The 20015-nt window shown below is 30.9% G+C and overlaps 3 protein-coding genes across 4 annotated transcripts; all 3 read left to right on the top strand.

Annotated features, from left to right (window-relative positions):
* Positions 1 to 3888: 3888 nt before the first annotated feature.
* Bm8524 (actin 2, putative) lies at positions 3889 to 5872 on the top strand (the record flags this gene model as incomplete). 2 transcript variants are annotated; one of them, XM_001895764.2, is made up of 6 exons in its annotated part: positions 3889 to 4014; positions 4149 to 4527; positions 4705 to 4991; positions 5059 to 5211; positions 5382 to 5501; positions 5807 to 5872. In XM_001895764.2, 6 exons carry the CDS (start codon positions 3889 to 3891, stop codon positions 5870 to 5872), a joined length of 1131 nt encoding a protein of 376 aa, XP_001895799.1. The 2 variants fall into 2 exon arrangements, with proteins under 2 accessions (XP_001895799.1, XP_042938849.1); XM_043082915.1 differs by having other exon boundaries at positions 3937 to 4014.
* Positions 5873 to 9495: 3623 nt separating this feature from the next.
* On the top strand, positions 9496 to 13061 carry Bm17149 (Uncharacterized protein; the record flags this gene model as incomplete). Its single annotated transcript, XM_043082914.1, has 3 exons — positions 9496 to 9789; positions 9975 to 11287; positions 12416 to 13061. 3 exons carry the CDS (start codon positions 9496 to 9498, stop codon positions 13059 to 13061), a joined length of 2253 nt encoding a protein of 750 aa, XP_042938848.1.
* Positions 13062 to 15803: 2742 nt separating this feature from the next.
* Bm5086 (actin 1, putative) lies at positions 15804 to 17790 on the top strand (the record flags this gene model as incomplete). The annotated part of the gene is made up of 6 exons (XM_001895760.2): positions 15804 to 15929; positions 16064 to 16442; positions 16620 to 16906; positions 16974 to 17126; positions 17324 to 17443; positions 17725 to 17790. 6 exons carry the CDS (start codon positions 15804 to 15806, stop codon positions 17788 to 17790), a joined length of 1131 nt encoding a protein of 376 aa, XP_001895795.1.
* Positions 17791 to 20015: the final 2225 nt, after the last annotated feature.

Here is a 20015-nt window from a genome sequence, read left to right as displayed (position 1 = left end):
TCCACCGTCACTTTGTCCATACGCTTAGTAGACATCTGCTTTCCTTCTGCAATCCAGAATTAAAGTAGTCCAGTAAAAACAGGCCTACTCGGACATTGCTTAAAAAGCGTCCGTCTAAAATAACATTCGCTTGAAATTATCAAATGAGTGGATATTATCGTACGTCGCGTGAAATTGACTTCCGATGATTGGAAGTGTTCTGCGTTGTTTTTGTCTGTAACACACGGAAATGGACGATGCTATCAGTGAAGCATTTTATAAAATAATTCAACTGATTTCAAAGTGTCCATCCAGTTTAACTTCTAGAGTAAATTAGACAGAGAAGTATTTTCATTTGAATACTACATCAGGGATTATTTGCACGAAAGCATTTCGAATTTTGAAATTTATATATATTTTAAAAATAGTAGAAATCGTTACTATGAGAGTATTATCAAAAATCAAGAAGAAATTTTTTTTTTTTTTTGAGTTTTTTTTTAGCAGAAATCTTTATTTTTGTTTCGGAGACTAAGTATTAGGAATTTTTGAATGAATGTGTACCTTTATCTAAATTTAAATTCTCCTTTCTTTACATATATGTTTGTGTGTATGGATATGTATGTATGTGTTGTATGTATGCATATATGTGTGTGTATGGATGTATGTATGTGTGTGTGTGTGTGAGTGTATGTCGAACTATAAGTGAAATGTGTGAATGATTATCTTAGCAACAAATCTGGTGTTCTTTACGATGGCTAGTTGCAATTCCAAGAATTGAAGGGAGCAAACGAAGCAAGAGAGTATTGTAAAAGCTGCAGAAGCATAAATAATTTTCTTTTTTTTTGAGATTCTTAAAAGATTGTGTTTATCTGTCTGTTTGCTTGTCAGTCTGATCGATACTATGTGGAAGAGTAATGTTAAGCTTAACTTCATTGTTGTTCTTAACTTTTACAACAAAACATCTCTTTGCTCGAGAGATTCAAACTCTTCCATCTCAAATCATATTCCATCTACATTTTCATTTCAATAAATAGTAAACTAAGCTAACTTCACTTTCTCTAACCATTCACTCTACAACAAAGAGATCCATCCGGAAAGCTCATCAAAATTTTACTTCAGCAAATGCAATCGCCAATTTATACACTATCAAAAATACAAAGAATTTAAAGGCTATTTATAATAATTGTAATTAATAATAATAATAATAGTAATAAGTAGTAATAATAATAGCAATAATAATAATAATAAATATAATAATGATAAATAATAATAAATATAATAATGATAAACAATAATAATAATGATAATGATAGTAATAGTAATAATAATAATAGAATTTTTAAATGATCACACATCTGCTCACTAATCAATCCAATCAATCGATTAAAATCTAAGACAGTTTAAGAATGCTTATGCTCACGGTTTGGTACTGTAACGTTCTAGAAATTTAAATCTGGAAGAGCAATTTAGTATTATAAAATCAAACCAAATTTGTTGTGCCATCTTTCATTTAATATCGTTTAAGGAGGGAAAAGTTTCCAGCATATTAAATCTTTCAAAAAAAAAAAAAAAAAAAAACGGTGAAACTAGGCAATATTTTCTTTCACTTTTTTATAACAATGATAATAATAATGGCAATAATTATCAATGGTTTATGATGCGCTTCTATCAATTTTACTAAATCTAAGAAATGAAAGTAACGTGGTTTACGTGTACAAAGTAAAGTTGTAAGAAGAGAAAAAAATTGCACACAATCTCTGTACTTATTTGTAGAATTTATGATTTTCATGAATTTGATTATTTTACATTACATTCCATTTTATATTCCTTCTTATAAACACATTCAGGTAATGATGAAAAGGTAAAATTAATGAAATGCAAATATCACTCACAAATAATTTGCTGAAAGTATTTGATAATTAAATTGAAGCAAAGTGCAAACAGTTAGTGTTATTTTCATGGATATATATTATTTCAAATGTGTAATTACTGGGTTATATTTTAAATTTATTAAAATATTTTTTTTTTTTATTGGCCGAAAGTCTGAACTTTGAATATTTATTCAACTAAAATGTATATTTGTAATGAAAATTAAAGTAAATATTGTTGAGCAGTTGCGTAATATTACATATATTCAAAACATTACACATTAATGATTAAACTTTTGCGCAATTAATTTATATTTTTGATACAAATATGAAATAGTATAAAGTATAAGCTAGATAAATTTAAGTTGAAAATATTTTTCAGTAATTACAAGTATTAAAATTCACAAAATGATTTTTGAATAAAATACAAATGTGAAATTAATTTAGGCGCTGTTATTTCTTACAATCTATCAACAGATGTTGTTCACTTTTCGACAAGATCTCTCATCAACTTATTACTTAAGAATTCACTGAGAGATCGGAAAGGAAATAGTAGTGAAGAAAATGTTAAGATTGGTTAGTCTCTTGTACCTGTTATATATTCCCTCTTCCTTCTCTCTTATGCATAATTTTTAAAAGTTACTTCGTTACTGCTACACTCTCTGTGTTCCTTTTGCTGTTAGCGCGTGGCGCATATCTCCACATTCTATCATCTCATACCACCTCCATCCAATGTTCCTTGCGCAGCTCTCAATTCATTCTAACTCATTCATTTCAATCATCTCCAACAAATCTGAATATACTGTTCAACTATTTAAATGCATTTACAACAGACAGACACAACATACACATACACACAGACAAGTACACACACACACACAGACAGACACAATGATGATCTGTAAAGCCTGTATAAAAGAAGTTAGCTGTTGATCCGTGGCATTCCGTTTAAGTGTTGCGATAGAATTTAGCGATTATCCATAGAGTCATTTCTGAACATTTGCCACAACAATTAGTTTATTATTTGATAGTTTAACTACATTTCATTTAAACCAAATAGCTAAACACTATATTATCAATTGCGCACCAACAAAGCGCAATTCAATTCTCTCTCATTTATCCATCATCAATTTTCATATTTTTTTCTCAATTATTAAATTATTCAAATAAATTCATAAATAATTCATCAAATGAGCATTTAAAAAGTTTGATCTTTTTAACTTTAATCTTTCATTGAAATTACCTTTGCTTATATCTGTCTGTCATATTTGGCATTTAGCTTGTTAAATTTTATTGATGTGAATTTTCAAATTCTTAGTTTTAGTTATTTGTCGTTATTTCTCATATTTAGCTTATGATAAAATGATAAGATATATTACTGCAACATTTATCATTGCTGTCTGTAAAATAGTATATCATTTCGGCGGGATGACGAGGCGAAAGAAGTATAAGAGATGAAACTGTTGTAATCTCAACTGTTGTTTCTTTTAATTATTCATTTGTGATTTATGAATTTCAAATTCTTGTCCATATAGTGTACCATTTATTTCTTTCAGCTTTTTTTTTTGTCTCACTCTTAGCTAAAATGTTTGCATGGTGTAAGCAATTGAGCAAGTTAATAGTGTAAGCATCGATGTGTAAAAATTAGAATGCACAAAAAAAAAGAAGGAAAAAATTTGGACTACTCGTGAGTCGTAACATTTTTTTTTTTCAACACTAAATCCATTCAAAGACAGGTGAGAGTGTGTTGTAATTTTACCCGCACGATTGGACTAACGAAATTAATGTGAGGATATGTCTATAAAATAAAATGAGAATCAATTCATTTGCTAAATTCTCCTTTCCTTACAACTATTACTTCTTTTTCTTTTAGTATTATACTATCATTTCATTTCATTGAAAATTCCTCCTCCTCAAAATGTTTTATATTATACATTAGATAGAAATATTTTAGATAATTTGTTTTTCTTCTTTTAATATCTAAAGTTGTGACTAATTTTAAGCAGAGCTTTTGTTCTCGTTCAAATAAGCTGAAACAAAAATGTGCGACGAGGAAGTAGCAGCATTAGTAGTAGATAATGGATCCGGTATGTGCAAAGCCGGATTTGCTGGTGATGATGCACCTCGAGCTGTATTCCCATCAATAGTTGGACGACCAAGGCATCAAGTAAGCTTCTCAGTTCTGCTTTTATATCTAATTGAATTAGAAAATATTGTCTTTCTCAAAGGTATATTCAATCGAAAAACTATAAATTAATTTTAAAAACGACTTTTGCGCATCGATAAAAAAGAGTTTTACAGGGTGTCATGGTCGGTATGGGTCAAAAGGATTCATATGTAGGCGATGAGGCTCAGTCGAAGAGAGGTATTCTAACACTAAAATATCCAATTGAGCATGGCATTGTCACAAACTGGGATGACATGGAGAAGATCTGGCATCATACTTTTTACAACGAACTTCGAGTTGCTCCCGAGGAACATCCAGTACTGCTTACCGAAGCGCCGTTGAACCCAAAGGCAAACAGAGAAAAGATGACCCAAATTATGTTCGAGACATTCAATACTCCGGCTATGTACGTTGCCATCCAAGCTGTTCTGTCGTTGTACGCATCCGGTCGTACCACTGGTATTGTGCTTGATTCCGGAGATGGTGTTACTCACACCGTACCAATTTACGAAGGTATCCATTAAATCGAATCAATCTTTACACTTTCCAATAATCACTGATTTGATTCAGAATATGAACATTTAAATGAGAAGAATCAAACTATGTCTTTTTATTACATCAATTAACTTTAATTTTCGTGATAAGTCTTTCAAACTTTGGGATAAATTAATTGCATCTTCATTATTTCAGGTTACGCATTGCCACATGCAATTTTACGTTTGGACCTCGCTGGACGGGACTTGACAGATTATTTAATGAAGATCCTCACTGAACGTGGTTACTCGTTTACGACCACGGCTGAACGAGAAATTGTGCGTGACATTAAAGAGAAGCTATGCTACGTGGCCTTAGATTTCGAACAGGAAATGGCAACTGCTGCATCGTCATCATCTCTCGAGAAATCTTATGAATTGCCTGATGGTCAAGTGATTACCGTTGGCAACGAAAGATTCCGATGCCCAGAAGCTCTATTTCAGGTTAGCTGGACCTTTTTGTGGGGAAAGTTAATATTAAGTGTTTCTTTACTAAATGAAATTCTTTTAGCCATCTTTCCTGGGTATGGAATCTGCTGGTATTCATGAATCAACATACAACAGTATTATGAAGTGTGATATTGATATTCGAAAGGATCTCTACGCAAACAACGTTTTATCTGGTGGTTCGACAATGTACCCAGGTATTGCAGATAGGATGCAGGTTAGTATTTCCATTAGCTAAAAAAACTTTGGTTTTTGAGATAATGGTTGAATCAAAATATTGTATGCCTTAACGTTCGAATGCGAATGTGGAAGTTTTTTATTTTACTTAAAAAATTGTTTATTTTCTAATAAAATATTAAAAGCAAAAATATTCGTGCAAATTTTCAGAAAGAAATCACAGCTCTGGCGCCAAGCACAATGAAAATTAAAATTATTGCACCACCAGAACGCAAATATTCCGTATGGATTGGTGGTTCTATCTTGGCTTCTCTGTCCACCTTCCAACAGGTACATCTAATTCTTAGCACTTTCTTTTTTTAGTAATAAATTAGGAATAAATTCGAATCAATGTAAAAATAAAAGAAAGAAGGTTAATGCTTCAGCTAATAAAAGTACTATCAAATGAGAATAATTGGTAGTGATTATATATATATATATATATATATATATATATATATATATATAATCACTACCATATATATATATACATATATATATATATATATAATCACTACCATATATATATATATAATCACCATATATATATATATATATAATCACTATCAGTGAATTAATTTTAAATAAATTTGCAGATGTGGATCTCGAAGCAAGAATATGATGAATCTGGCCCATCAATTGTGCATCGTAAATGCTTCTAAAAAACTATAATCAAAAATTTGTTCGCAAGGGAGCAACTCAATGTGATGAGTTGCGTATATTCTGCGTTCACGCTAGCTGGGCGACGTGTTCGCATTTTAACCTTGCGCAGAATATGTTTTTAAGCTGTAATATCAGTTTCTACTCCCTACTTCATTTCTTTTACTACCAAAAATTTGCAATAGCTCGCATATGAACTGAGTATATGTGCTGTTTCTGGTCGTTAAACAACTTCTTCTTGTTGAAATAAATCAATTTCTTGGCTTATTTGATAATACAAAAAAAAAAAACTTTAGTAAAGGTTTTTGTGGCTTTTTTTTAGCATTTGAAATAAAGATTATTTATTATGCGTAGTCATTCATATTTCCCATCCTGTATAATAATCACTGTCCACTGCGGACTTTTGCTTTGTGATAGTCGATGAAATGACTCGTTTCCTTCAAATAAAGTTTACGAAAGTTATCAACTATAATTTTTTGTAAGATTATGTTACGATATTTCTTATTAAAGAAGGAATATTTCTTTTCAGATTTTTCATCCTCTTTTCGTAATCAGAAATTCCAAAGTGTACTGATGGGGTAATTTCTAGACATCTTTGCCAAAAAGATAGAGGCATATGATTTGTTATCTTAACTTCTCTAGATAAACATTTGACCAGCTAGATAGCAGAAAAACCTTCTCTAATGGGTAATTAATTTATTTGTATGGTATTTCAGCACAAATTACAACAGATTTTATGGACAGAAACAGATTCTATAAAATAAGACTAAAGCTAGTATCATTCACTCATTTTCAGTACATTCTCTCAAATAATACTAATAATATTCGTTGTAAAATGGCAATTGTTGTCGTTTTTGAATATTAGCATTGAATATGTATGAGAAGAATATTAGCTTTTATCTTTATAGTCGAATGACTATTCATTTCTTTTTATGTTTTTCTAAGTCGCACACAAATTAAAATTTACATTTCAAAACTGTCTAGAAAAAATTGCTCGAAATTCTTTTTTAAATCATAATACTGAAATCGATGAAATATTAAAAGTATCTCTGTATAAAAACTATTTAATTTTCCATCGTAATTTATGATTTAAATCCTCAATAACTCTCTTCAAATCATCTTGCTTGCAACAGCAACTGATGATAAGCTGATGGAAAAGATTTTTTGAATGAACTATTGAAAAACAAACTATTTAAGAAACCAGCAAAATTTTGATAGAAATGTGAAAACTTGCTTTTCAATCAAAATTTTAGGGATCTTTTCAATAAAAATTTTAGGGATTTCTTTTTTTGAAAAAAGAGGAGAAAAAAGATAAACTATTCGTATGGAAAAAGAATTCCGAAATGTCTAATATTTTTGAATAAATTACGAAGAAAGATAACAACATGTCAACATTTAATCTTCTTAATTCTTCAATAAATCATTAATGTCTAACGCGCAGTTCACTGTATTAAAAGTATTGAATTTTCGATGGATAACAAGGCAACCAAAGATGAAATTGGAGAGAGGAAAGTATAATAGGGTAATACTTATCAGCAAAAACTTTTCAAGAAGCGATTATTTGAAGAATTTATATTTTCATTCATCTTATCATTTTCCTGGAATGCTGCAAATTCAATTTCATTAGTACAATCATTAATTAAAACTTTTACAAACTAATGCTACAGAGTAGTCTACAACAATCGTGATGCTTCTAAAACTTAAGATTTTGAAAAATAATTGTGATTGGTAATTACTATAAAGATTTTATAAATCAATTATTTGAGGAATTACAAGAAATATTAAATATTTTGTTTTAATATGGAGAAGAAGAAAAAAGAAAATTCTTATAGTTTTAATAGAAAAATTTTATTAGAATCACTAAAGTTTTAATGTTGTCATATAATTAATGATTAATATATAGGAATCATAGAAAAAGTTTTTGAGAGAAAATCTGAGTTGATCCTTGAGAAAATATTTTAACATAAGACTGGTTTGCAAGAGTGGACAATCAAAATGATATTTTAAAACAGATGACGAAAATTAAGGACATGATAGAATTAATTTTTAATTGCTTGTGCAATATTTTCAAATTGTGTATTTCATTTATTTTAAATTCCGCGCAAATGCTGAAAAACAATTTTTGCTTGATTTTCGATGAAAACTTTTATTATGTTATCTCTACAAAAGATACAACTTTGAATTATTGAAAAAGATTTTTCAATTTTTCTTCAACTCATCGACTTCAGATTCCTAATGAGGTAAAAACTTAAAATTTTAATTTCTTATTAATGAATAGAAATCAGAAAGAAAAAAAAAAACCTAATTGACTAATATTGGAGTATGGCATATTGTTTGTAATAATTTAAAGTCATTAAATGCTTTCACATCACCAAGAAAAGAAATTTATTTTTTCAGAAGTATAAATTAGTATATAAATTCAGAAGTAAAAATTTCAGAAGTATAGAATTCAGAAGTATAAATTAGTAAAAGATATGCAAATAACAAAAGTGTAATTAGGAGATTTTTCGGATATGAAAATGGCTGAATGAATATTAAGATGATATTGTGCCAAATTATATTTTTGTCGCGAATTATAACATCGCGAAAACTCCTATCTAAAAATAATCCCATAATATCATAAATTATCTCTACATAAATCGAATTTCTTAAGATTTTTCACATGTGATTTTCATCATTGATACGTTCAGTTCTCACATTGTAAATTCTCAATTTATTTTAGACACTTCCGACTCTTCAGACATTGTAAAACAATCTTACAGTATCTTAAATTATCTCTCTTTAAATCTAGTTTTTTTGGTTTATTACACATGTAATCTCATATCATAAATTTTCAATTCTCATGAACATTTCCGATTCTTCACATTTTTATCTTAGACACGCCCAATTACCACTCATATAAAATTCAATCCTAAAAAACTACAATTATTATTGTCTTTAAGGACGACTACTACTCTGTTAACCAATATCAATTTCTCCGATCTTCTTCTTTAATATAAATTTCTTCTCTCTTAATTTTATTGCTCTGTTTATTAATACTACGTTTGCGAAAAATAAAGGTTTATTAATTTTCCTACTGTATTGTAACTATTCGAGTATCAACCAGACAACCTTTCACGACAAAATTTATTGGTGCCACGAGCCGGGAACATGTCAAGCCATATTATTGCAAGCCATCAACCGGCAAAGGAAAGGTTAGTCAATCTTCTTAAAGAAATAAATCAACTGGAAATCAATTCTCCAGAACCAAATATGACAATAGAAAAAAAAAAGATTTTTATGTAATAGGAAAAAGAGTGTTAGAAGATAAACATCGAAGAATCTAATTATGCGTAACTACGCTTGAATCTATCAACGATAAATGGTTCACATATACTCAACAAATCGTCACAATGAAAAAAAGAAAAATACAAAGCAGTAACAGAAGGCGACCAAGGAATATTTCAATTAGAGCACGAAGGAAAGGAAACGGTAATAACACTAACAATGCACAAAGATGAAGCCGACCAAAACTTAATGCGACTCTCAAAGGAGTTGACGAACAAACAAACAAAAGAAGAGGCAAAATTTACTCCTTCTTCAAATATTAATGTAAATCTTCCTCATTTATCGCTCCCTACTTTCGATGGAGAACCCTAGACAATGGCGACAATTTTGGAGCAGTTTTAACGCAGCAGTCCACACACAAGCGATTCCAGAAATACAAAAATTGAATTACTTGTACTCATGTCTTAAAGGAAAGGCTCTACAAGCAATATCTGGATATGATATAGCTCCAGAGAATTATGAAGTCATCAGAAAACTGCTCAATGAAAAATATGGCGATCACTCAATAGTAACAACATTACTCTACAACGAACTCCAATCAATTAAACGAAATGAAAGAGAATGGATTGGAACAATTGAAAATATAGAACGAGTACTGCGCCAGTTAGAAGCTCTAGGAGAAAGCCTCGAACATTCAAATATTGAAATCTTGATCGAGAGCAAGTTGCCATTATGGATATTAAATAAAATATATAAACACAAGAAGAAGGACATGCCTTGGTCAATTCTCAAACTAAGAAACTTTTTTTAACAAGTTTAGTTAATGTGAATGAACAGATTAGAAACTGTCAACATTCACTCACTCAACTCAATATTAAATCTACAACTACCAAACCGGAACAAAAACAACGATACAATCCCGGAGGAACTTCAGCATTGTCGACAATAAAAGATAATCAAAATACTTCGAAAATTACAACAACGAAAAGACGACCATGTGTATTTTGCAATCAAGATCATTGGGACAGCGATTGCGTGAACTACACAACTCTCAATGCTCGGCTTAGTCGTCTCAAAGTGTTGAAGAAATGTACTATTTGTCTTAGAGACAGTCACAAAGGACAGAATTGTAATGTCAAAAAACAATGTTTTTATTGCAAAAGCTCACATAATAGTGCTTTATGTAATAAAAGGAATTCACTTTCTTTAAACAATACAATGTCTCAAAGAAATGAAGAGCATGAAAGAATTGGACCTTCGAAACGAAAGGATTGTTCAACTTCTCTCTATAACTCCACATTAACAACTCGATCCAAACAGACAAAGGAAACCTTACTTTTATGTAAGGAGATAAAGGTTTTTAATCCATCACAACCTCAACTACAACAAAATACCCTTGCATTATTTGATATTGGATCGCAACTCTCCTTCATCTCCAAAAAATTATCACGTCAATTAAAGTTAACCGAAACAGAAACTCAAATTATGAGAATAGCTCCATTTGGTATGAAAGAACCGAAATCATGTCCCACTGCTCGCATACAACTAAATGTGCTAACTACCGAAAGCGAAATCATACAACTACAAGCAAATATAATTGATTATCTAACAAACGAACTGCAGGTAGTGGAGACATCGAATGAATTTCAAATTCAAAATTTGACAAATTATTGGAAAAAACCTGACGTATTGATTGGAGCTGACTATTTTTTCAAATTTATTAACCTACGAGAAATTAGGGAATTGAAATCAGGACATATGTTGGTTCAATCAAAAGTTGGTCCAATGATTGCTGGAAGTGGAGATATTAAGAAACTCTGCAAGAACGAATTATATCCTAAAGAAGTAGTATATTCTACAAACGTCAATATTAGCACGGAGCTAGAAAAATTTTGGAAATTAGAGACGATTGGTATCCAAGAATCACCTCAAGATGATGATGATGGATCAAGCTTTAAAGCATTTCAAACGGACCATCATCCAAGCAGGGTGTGGAAGATATCAGTTTGTTGGCCATGGAAAGACTCCACAAAAATAAGCAATAATTATGGATTATGTCTGGGACGATTGAAGAATTTGATCAACCGCCTACAACATAATTCAAATCTCCATTCATATCATCAAATACTTTATGGATCAACTACACTCAGGTATAATTGAAGAAGTACCTCCAAAAGGATGAGGTAGGCGTTATTCATTACTTACCACATCATGAAGTATTAACTCCTAGTAAATCAACAACTAAATTAAGAATAGTATATGATGCCTCAGCACATCACAAAGGTTTTAAAAGCTTAAATGAAGTACTATATCGAGATCCAGTAATGTTACCGGATTTAGTTGGAGTAATATTACGTTTCGGATGATGAAAATAGTAATAACCGCTGATATCGAAAAGGCATTTTTACAACTAGAACTACAAAATGAGGAAAGAAATTGTACACGTTTTCTTTGGTTGGATTATATTGATAAAGAACTAACCAATGAAAATATAAAACGTTACCGATTTAAGAGAGTTCCTTTTGGAATAATATCCTCACCCTTCTTATTAGCAGCAACATTAAATTACCACCTAGAAAATCATGGTAGTGAACTGGCATGGGAGATAAGAAAGAACTTATACGTAGACAACGTTATTATATCAGCTAATGGAACAGAAGAGGCCTTATATAAATATAAAAGAACGAAAGAAATTTTTTGGTGAAGCATCGATGAACATAAGAGAATTCCTTTCAAATGACGAAGAATTTAATGAAAGAATACCTGAATGTGACCTAAGCCAAACAAACCAGGAAAATTTTCATGGTCTTAAATGGAATCATGAACGAGATATCATCCGTGTGACACTGAAACCATGGATAGGAAAAAGTTTAACAAAGAGGACTATCCTACAATTCATAGCCTCCCAATACGATCCATTGGGTCTTCTCGTTCCTATAATGATCAAACTTAAATTATTCATACAACACTTATGGAAAGAAAACATTCCATGGGATCAATCTTTAAACAAACAGGACGAACAGCAGTGGATAAATCTCATCAAAGAATGGTAAATTCTCACCAAGATTTATAACGGAAACTTCACAATTAACAGAATTCCATATATTTACTGACGCTTCGAAAGTTGCCTATTCTGCAGCTATTCATGTTCTCAATCATGGATATCAAAACACATATTCGAATTCATTCTTGATTTATGCTAAATCTCGAATTGCTCCAATTAAAGATTCAAAATGTGTTTTTTGATGGATCTAGAATTATACAAAGCTGCTTCCCAGATTTGTACAAAATCGCATAGAAGAAATAAGGAAATCTAACTTCGAATTAAATTACATACCAAGTGATCAAAATCCAGCAGATATAGCCACCAAAGGAGTATCACCACTTAAACTCCAAAATTGTAAACAATGGTGGAAAGGACCTCGATGGTTGGAACTCAAGAAATCTGAATGGCCAAAGTGCAAACTTCGCTATTCAGGAAACGATGAATTTGCAGAAGCAATTGCTTTGAATTTAACAAAGATGACTCAAACCTTTAAAAGGAATATAATTGAATTTATTGACGTATGTCGCTTCAGCAGTTGGACAAAACTAGTTCGAGTAACTGTTTGGACTTTTAGATTTATTAAACAAACCTGCAAAAAGAAATTAGTGTGGCTAGAACCATTATCCGTAAAAAAGAATTATATGACTAAAGTTGATTACGATATAGCAGAGACTATGCTGATCAGACAGGCCCAATCACAAATGCTAACGGAGGAAGAAAAGGAAAAATGGAATCTATATCTAGATGAAGGTGAACGTATAACAAATACAAGCATTATCATATGGAATAGCAATGATACAACCAATCATTGTTTGTATCGAAGGACCGGAAGATTCAAAGCTGCAAAATATAACAACCACTTCAGGCATCGCTTATAATTAATGAAAACCCCCCTGTATTAAACACCAAAAATTGTAGATTCACCTCTCCACTTTTAATGCAAGGCGATATAGTTATTGAAGTAGATGTTGAAGATGACTCGAACTTTACTACAACATTCAAACGAAGAGTAACAAATAAACTATTGATGATGAAAAGTCTCCTAATAAAAGGTTCGATCCTGCAATCCTACCCTTGCCACGAAACTAATACTTCAAAGAAACGATGTGATAGCTAAAAGAATTAACGAAATTTGATGGTGGCTCCTTGCAAATCAGAACGACCGACAATCGAAAACATCGTATTCAAAGGAGAATTGATAAGTTAGTTTGAAATTGAAAGAATCAATGCAGAATTAGAAATCTTAACTCAAAACCAAAAAACAATCAATTCAATACCACATCAAATGAAAGATGAATTCTTCTGGCAAGAAATTTCTGAAGAAGGAGAAGAAATTATCGAACAAATGGAAAGGAAATTCAACGAAATTGTTCTACCGATAGAAGATGAATTTGAAAATATGATAACACACTGGAAATTGATTTTACCTGTATAATTATTGCAACAATATTAACTATTTTTGTCATTCTGAAGTGGAAATTTAGATTAGTTCAATCCCTCTTTTGTCATACTTCAAAACGAAGTCCAAATCAAGCTACCATCATTACTCTCCTTACAGAATTAGCACACACACAATTCCAAACTAAAGAAATCCCACCCATTAAAGTCCATACATTTAACTATATACCTCAAAATCACTCTCTCAAAGTTACATCTTCCTCTCCCCCTTTTGAGAGTGTCGCGAATTATAACATCGCAAAAACTCCTATCTAAAAATAATCCCATAATATCATAAATTATCTCTACATAAATCGAATTTCTTAAGATTTTTCACATGTGATTTTCATCATTGATACGTTCAGTTCTCACATTGTAAATTCTCAATTTATTTTAGACACTTCCGACTCTTCAGACATTGTAAAACAATCTTAAAGTATCTTAAATTATCTCTCTTTAAATCTAGTTTTTTTGGTTTATTACACAGACAACCTTTCACGACAATTTTAAATTGTATGCAATTTTTATTTCATTTAAAAAATAATTGTGACATATTATTAAGAATGCTTCATTTATTTTATCTTTTATCTTTAGCTATCATTTCTTTACATTATCGGTCCTAATGTCCTTAACAATTCTAGCTTTTTTTTTTGGCTCAAAAATAAAAAATTTAAGTTATACATCACATAGCATTACAAGATCAAATAATAAAACAACAAGATCAATATTTGTTTGTTGTGGAATATATTGACTGCCAGATATTTTATTTTGCCTCAAACTTGGGTAGTTAAACCAACAAATCAATATTATAACAATGCGTAACGGAAAGTATAATAAAATGATATCAAAAACTACCTCAAAATGTAGAATGAATAACTGTGATGGAGGACGGTTGTTTAGAACTGAACTGATCAGATATCCGGCAGAGGACATTTAACTGATGTGAAACAAAGATTGCTAACAAAGGGTTTTTGTTGTGTGAGAAAAAGGAATTAGCATAATGGCTTAAATAATCTACACATAGATTAGCTACAAATGCGAAATTATTTGGACAATGACAGGACAATTACCAAAGGTATTAGAATTTGAATGCAATTTAAATGGATCGTTTTTTACGACATTATTGATGAAATCAAAATCAAGATAATAAGAATTTTGAAAGCGAATGGTAAATTTTAAAAGTTAGAATAATTTTTAAATGTTTTGTCAAGAAATATTTTGATAAAATTACTAATTTCAACAAAAACTAGACAATATCATAAAAATAACAACTCTGCATTTACTAATTCAAAAAAAATTTTTTTTTTTTTCATTTTATTTTTGCTATTACAGTTTAAATTTAAAAAGTGAAGAAGTTTTTTAATCTAACTATAGAACAGAATTAAGATTGTTGAAAAGCACAGAGACAGTTGTTATTGTCGTTATTATTATTATTGTTGTATGGTTTGTTTGTTGCTATTGCTGTCACTGTTGTTATCTTCCAATCTATATCTCATTGTTATTGTTTATAATCCTTAAACAATTCCATCATTCTTTTTCATTTCTTCTGCACAAGCAAAATTATTTTTCTTTGTAGCAATATTTAACTGCCTGGGTATCTTTTTACTTGTCTATTGTTTTATCAATCTATCTATCTAATCATTCCTCTATCAATTCATACCTTTCTTTTATCATTTATCTCTATCCATCCATCAGTCTACTGCTATCTAAATGAATGATAAGAAGAGATAGGTGGGTGTATTAGTTGGTTAAGCTTTTCACGCGAATTCCTCTCTCTTCCCAGTAGCACTTACTCTCGAATTCTCAAGAAAAGGACTCATTCGATCCCTCCCCCTCAACAATCGCTGAAAAAGTTGCTTGGCTAGAAGCAAGCGCTTGGTGGCATTATATAAGTCGTAGATATATCTCAGTTCACCGATAGACGACTATCTTACCTTGATGCTTATTATGTTACATTTTCTGTTGCTATCTTCACTTTGTTTGTGATGCTTCTAAGTATAAAAGACTAATCTAAAATTAATTTATTCTTAAATAAATGAAGTTTAGGAATGATAGAAAATGAAACATTTCAAATAAACTAAGTTTCATTACCATAGCTTTTCTATACAATTTCCAGCTCTAGTGAGAAAAATTAGGGAAAGTTTGTAGGTTAACCAATTTTCAAGTTTCAAAAGCTATAAACAATGTGCGATGAGGAAGTAGCAGCATTAGTGGTAGATAATGGATCCGGTATGTGCAAAGCCGGATTTGCTGGTGATGATGCACCTCGAGCTGTATTCCCATCAATAGTTGGACGACCAAGGCATCAAGTAAGCTTCTCAGTTCTGCTTTTATATCTAATTGAATTAGAAAATATTGTCTTTCTCAAAGGTATATTCAATCGAAAAACTATAAATTAATTTTAAAAACGACTTTTGCGCATCGATAAAAAAGAGTTTTACAGGGTGTCATGGTCGGTATGGGTCAAAAGGATTCATATGTAGGCGATGAGGCTCAGTCGAAGAGAGGTATTCTAACACTAAAATATCCAATTGAGCATGGCATTGTCACAAACTGGGATGACATGGAGAAGATCTGGCATCATACTTTTTACAACGAACTTCGAGTTGCTCCCGAGGAACATCCAGTACTGCTTACCGAAGCGCCGTTGAACCCAAAGGCAAACAGAGAAAAGATGACCCAAATTATGTTCGAGACATTCAATACTCCGGCTATGTACGTTGCCATCCAAGCTGTTCTGTCGTTGTACGCATCCGGTCGTACCACTGGTATTGTGCTTGATTCCGGAGATGGTGTTACTCACACCGTACCAATTTACGAAGGTATCCATTAAATCGAATCAATCTTTACACTTTCCAATAATCACTGATTTGATTCAGAATATGAACATTTAAATGAGAAGAATCAAACTATGTCTTTTTATTACATCAATTAACTTTAATTTTCGTGATAAGTCTTTCAAACTTTGGGATAAATTAATTGCATCTTCATTATTTCAGGTTACGCATTGCCACATGCAATTTTACGTTTGGACCTCGCTGGACGGGACTTGACAGATTATTTAATGAAGATCCTCACTGAACGTGGTTACTCGTTTACGACCACGGCTGAACGAGAAATTGTGCGTGACATTAAAGAGAAGCTATGCTACGTGGCCTTAGATTTCGAACAGGAAATGGCAACTGCTGCATCGTCATCATCTCTCGAGAAATCTTATGAATTGCCTGATGGTCAAGTGATTACCGTTGGCAACGAAAGATTCCGATGCCCAGAAGCTCTATTTCAGGTTAGCTGGACCTTTTTGTGGGGAAAGTTAATATTAAGTGTTTCTTTACTAAATGAAATTCTTTTAGCCATCTTTCCTGGGTATGGAATCTGCTGGTATTCATGAATCAACATACAACAGTATTATGAAGTGTGATATTGATATTCGAAAGGATCTGTATGCTAATATTGTCCTATCCGGTGGCACGACTATGTATCCAGGCATTGCTGATCGAATGCAAGTAAGTTGATTATTATAAGATTAATATTATTATTATTGTATGTTTCTTCAGAACAAGTTAATGTAAAACAAAAGAAAGAGAGAAATAGATATGCATAATTAATAATCCTCTTTAGATCTTTATTTCTCCCCGCTATTGTTATTTTACTTAATTTTTTATTTTTGGAAGGATTTAGCTAGTTAATGCGAACATTGCAGAAAGAAGTAACAGCTTTGGCGCCAAGCACAATGAAAATTAAAATTATTGCACCACCAGAACGCAAATATTCCGTATGGATTGGTGGTTCTATCTTGGCTTCTCTGTCCACCTTCCAACAGGTACATCTAATTCTTAGCACTTTCTTTTTTTAGTAATAAATTAGGAATAAATTCGAATCAATGTAAAAATAAAAGAAAGAAGGTTAATGCTTCAGCTAATAAAAGTACTATCAAATGAGAATAATTGGTAGTGATTATATATATATATATATATAATCACTACCATATATATATATACATATATATATATATATAATCACTACCATATATATATATATAATCACCATATATATATATATATATAATCACTATCAGTGAATTAATTTTAAATAAATTTGCAGATGTGGATCTCGAAGCAAGAATATGATGAATCTGGCCCATCAATTGTGCATCGTAAATGCTTCTAAAAAACTATAATCAAAAATTTGTTCGCAAGGGAGCAACTCAATGTGATGAGTTGCGTATATTCTGCGTTCACGCTAGCTGGGCGACGTGTTCGCATTTTAACCTTGCGCAGAATATGTTTTTAAGCTGTAATATCAGTTTCTACTCCCTACTTCATTTCTTTTACTACCAAAAATTTGCAATAGCTCGCATATGAACTGAGTATATGTGCTGTTTCTGGTCGTTAAACAACTTCTTCTTGTTGAAATAAATCAATTTCTTGGCTTATTTGATAATACAAAAAAAAAAAACTTTAGTAAAGGTTTTTGTGGCTTTTTTTTAGCATTTGAAATAAAGATTATTTATTATGCGTAGTCATTCATATTTCCCATCCTGTATAATAATCACTGTCCACTGCGGACTTTTGCTTTGTGATAGTCGATGAAATGACTCGTTTCCTTCAAATAAAGTTTACGAAAGTTATCAACTATAATTTTTTGTAAGATTATGTTACGATATTTCTTATTAAAGAAGGAATATTTCTTTTCAGATTTTTCATCCTCTTTTCGTAATCAGAAATTCCAAAGTGTACTGATGGGGTAATTTCTAGACATCTTTGCCAAAAAGATAGAGGCATATGATTTGTTATCTTAACTTCTCTAGATAAACATTTGACCAGCTAGATAGCAGAAAAACCTTCTCTAATGGGTAATTAATTTATTTGTATGGTATTTCAGCACAAATTACAACAGATTTTATGGACAGAAACAGATTCTATAAAATAAGACTAAAGCTAGTATCATTCACTCATTTTCAGTACATTCTCTCAAATAATACTAATAATATTCGTTGTAAAATGGCAATTGTTGTCGTTTTTGAATATTAGCATTGAATATGTATGAGAAGAATATTAGCTTTTATCTTTTATCTTCACGCCTTTTCCTATCGATATTACAATATTACTAGAAGACACTTTTAATTCATTAACACACACCATCTCTCTACAGATAAAACAATATCATTTGAAGACATATTGATTAAATCATACCAATTCTCCAGAGATATAGCAATATCACTAGAAGACATTTTGATTAATTCATGCCACTTCTCTGCAAATATAACAATATCAGAGAAGTCGTTTTGATAACTTCATTAACTCATACAATTTCTCTGCAAATATAACAAAATCACAAGAAGACATTTTGATTAATTCATGCCACTTCACTGCAAATATAATAATACCACTAGAAGACGTTTTGATTACTTCATTAACTCATACCATTTCTCATCAGATATAACAATATCACTTGAAGATATTTTGATTAATTCATGCCCCTTCTCTGCAAATATAATATATCACTAGAAGACATTTTGACTACTTCATTAACTCATACCATTTCTCTACCGATATAACAATATCACTTGAAGATATTTTGATTAATTCATCCCCTTCCTCTGCAAATATAATAATATCACTAGAAGACATTTTGACTACTTCATTAACTCATACCATTTCTCTATCGATATAACAATATCACTTGAAGACATTTTGATTAATTCATGCCCCTTCTCTGCAAATATAACAATAAAACTAAAAGACATTTTGATTAATTCCATTAACTCATACCATATCTCTGCAAATATAACAATATCGCTAGAAGACGTTTTGATTACTTCATTAACCGTTCCATTTCTTTTCAGATATAACAATGTCACCTGAAGACATTTTGATTACATCATAAACTCACGCCTTTTCCTATCGATATTACAATATAACTAGAAGACACTTTTAATTCATTAACTCACAACATCTCTCTACAGATAAAACAATATCATTGGAAGACATATTGATTAATTGATTAATTCATACCAAAACTCCAGAGATATAACAATATCACTAGAAGACATTTTGATTAATTCATGCCACTTCACTGCAAATATAATAATACCACTAGAAGACATTTTTATTAATTCATGCCACTTCTCTGCAAATATAACAATATCACTAGAAGACATTTTGATTATTTCATAAACTCATACCATTTCTCTACAGATATAACAATATCACTAGAAGATTTTTTGATCATGCCACTTCTCTGCAAATATAACAACATCACTAGAAGACATTTTGATTAATTCATGTCACTTCTCCACTGATATAACAATGTCACTAGAAGACATTTTGATTAATTCATTAACTCATACCATTTCTCTACAGATATAACAATATCACTAGAAGATATTTTGA

Source organism: Brugia malayi (genome assembly GCF_000002995.4).
Source record: "Brugia malayi strain FR3 genome assembly, contig: Bm_025, whole genome shotgun sequence".
NCBI classification, from domain to species: Eukaryota; Metazoa; Nematoda; class Chromadorea; order Rhabditida; family Onchocercidae; genus Brugia; species Brugia malayi.
This window is presented reverse-complemented; position numbering and strand designations above follow the sequence as displayed.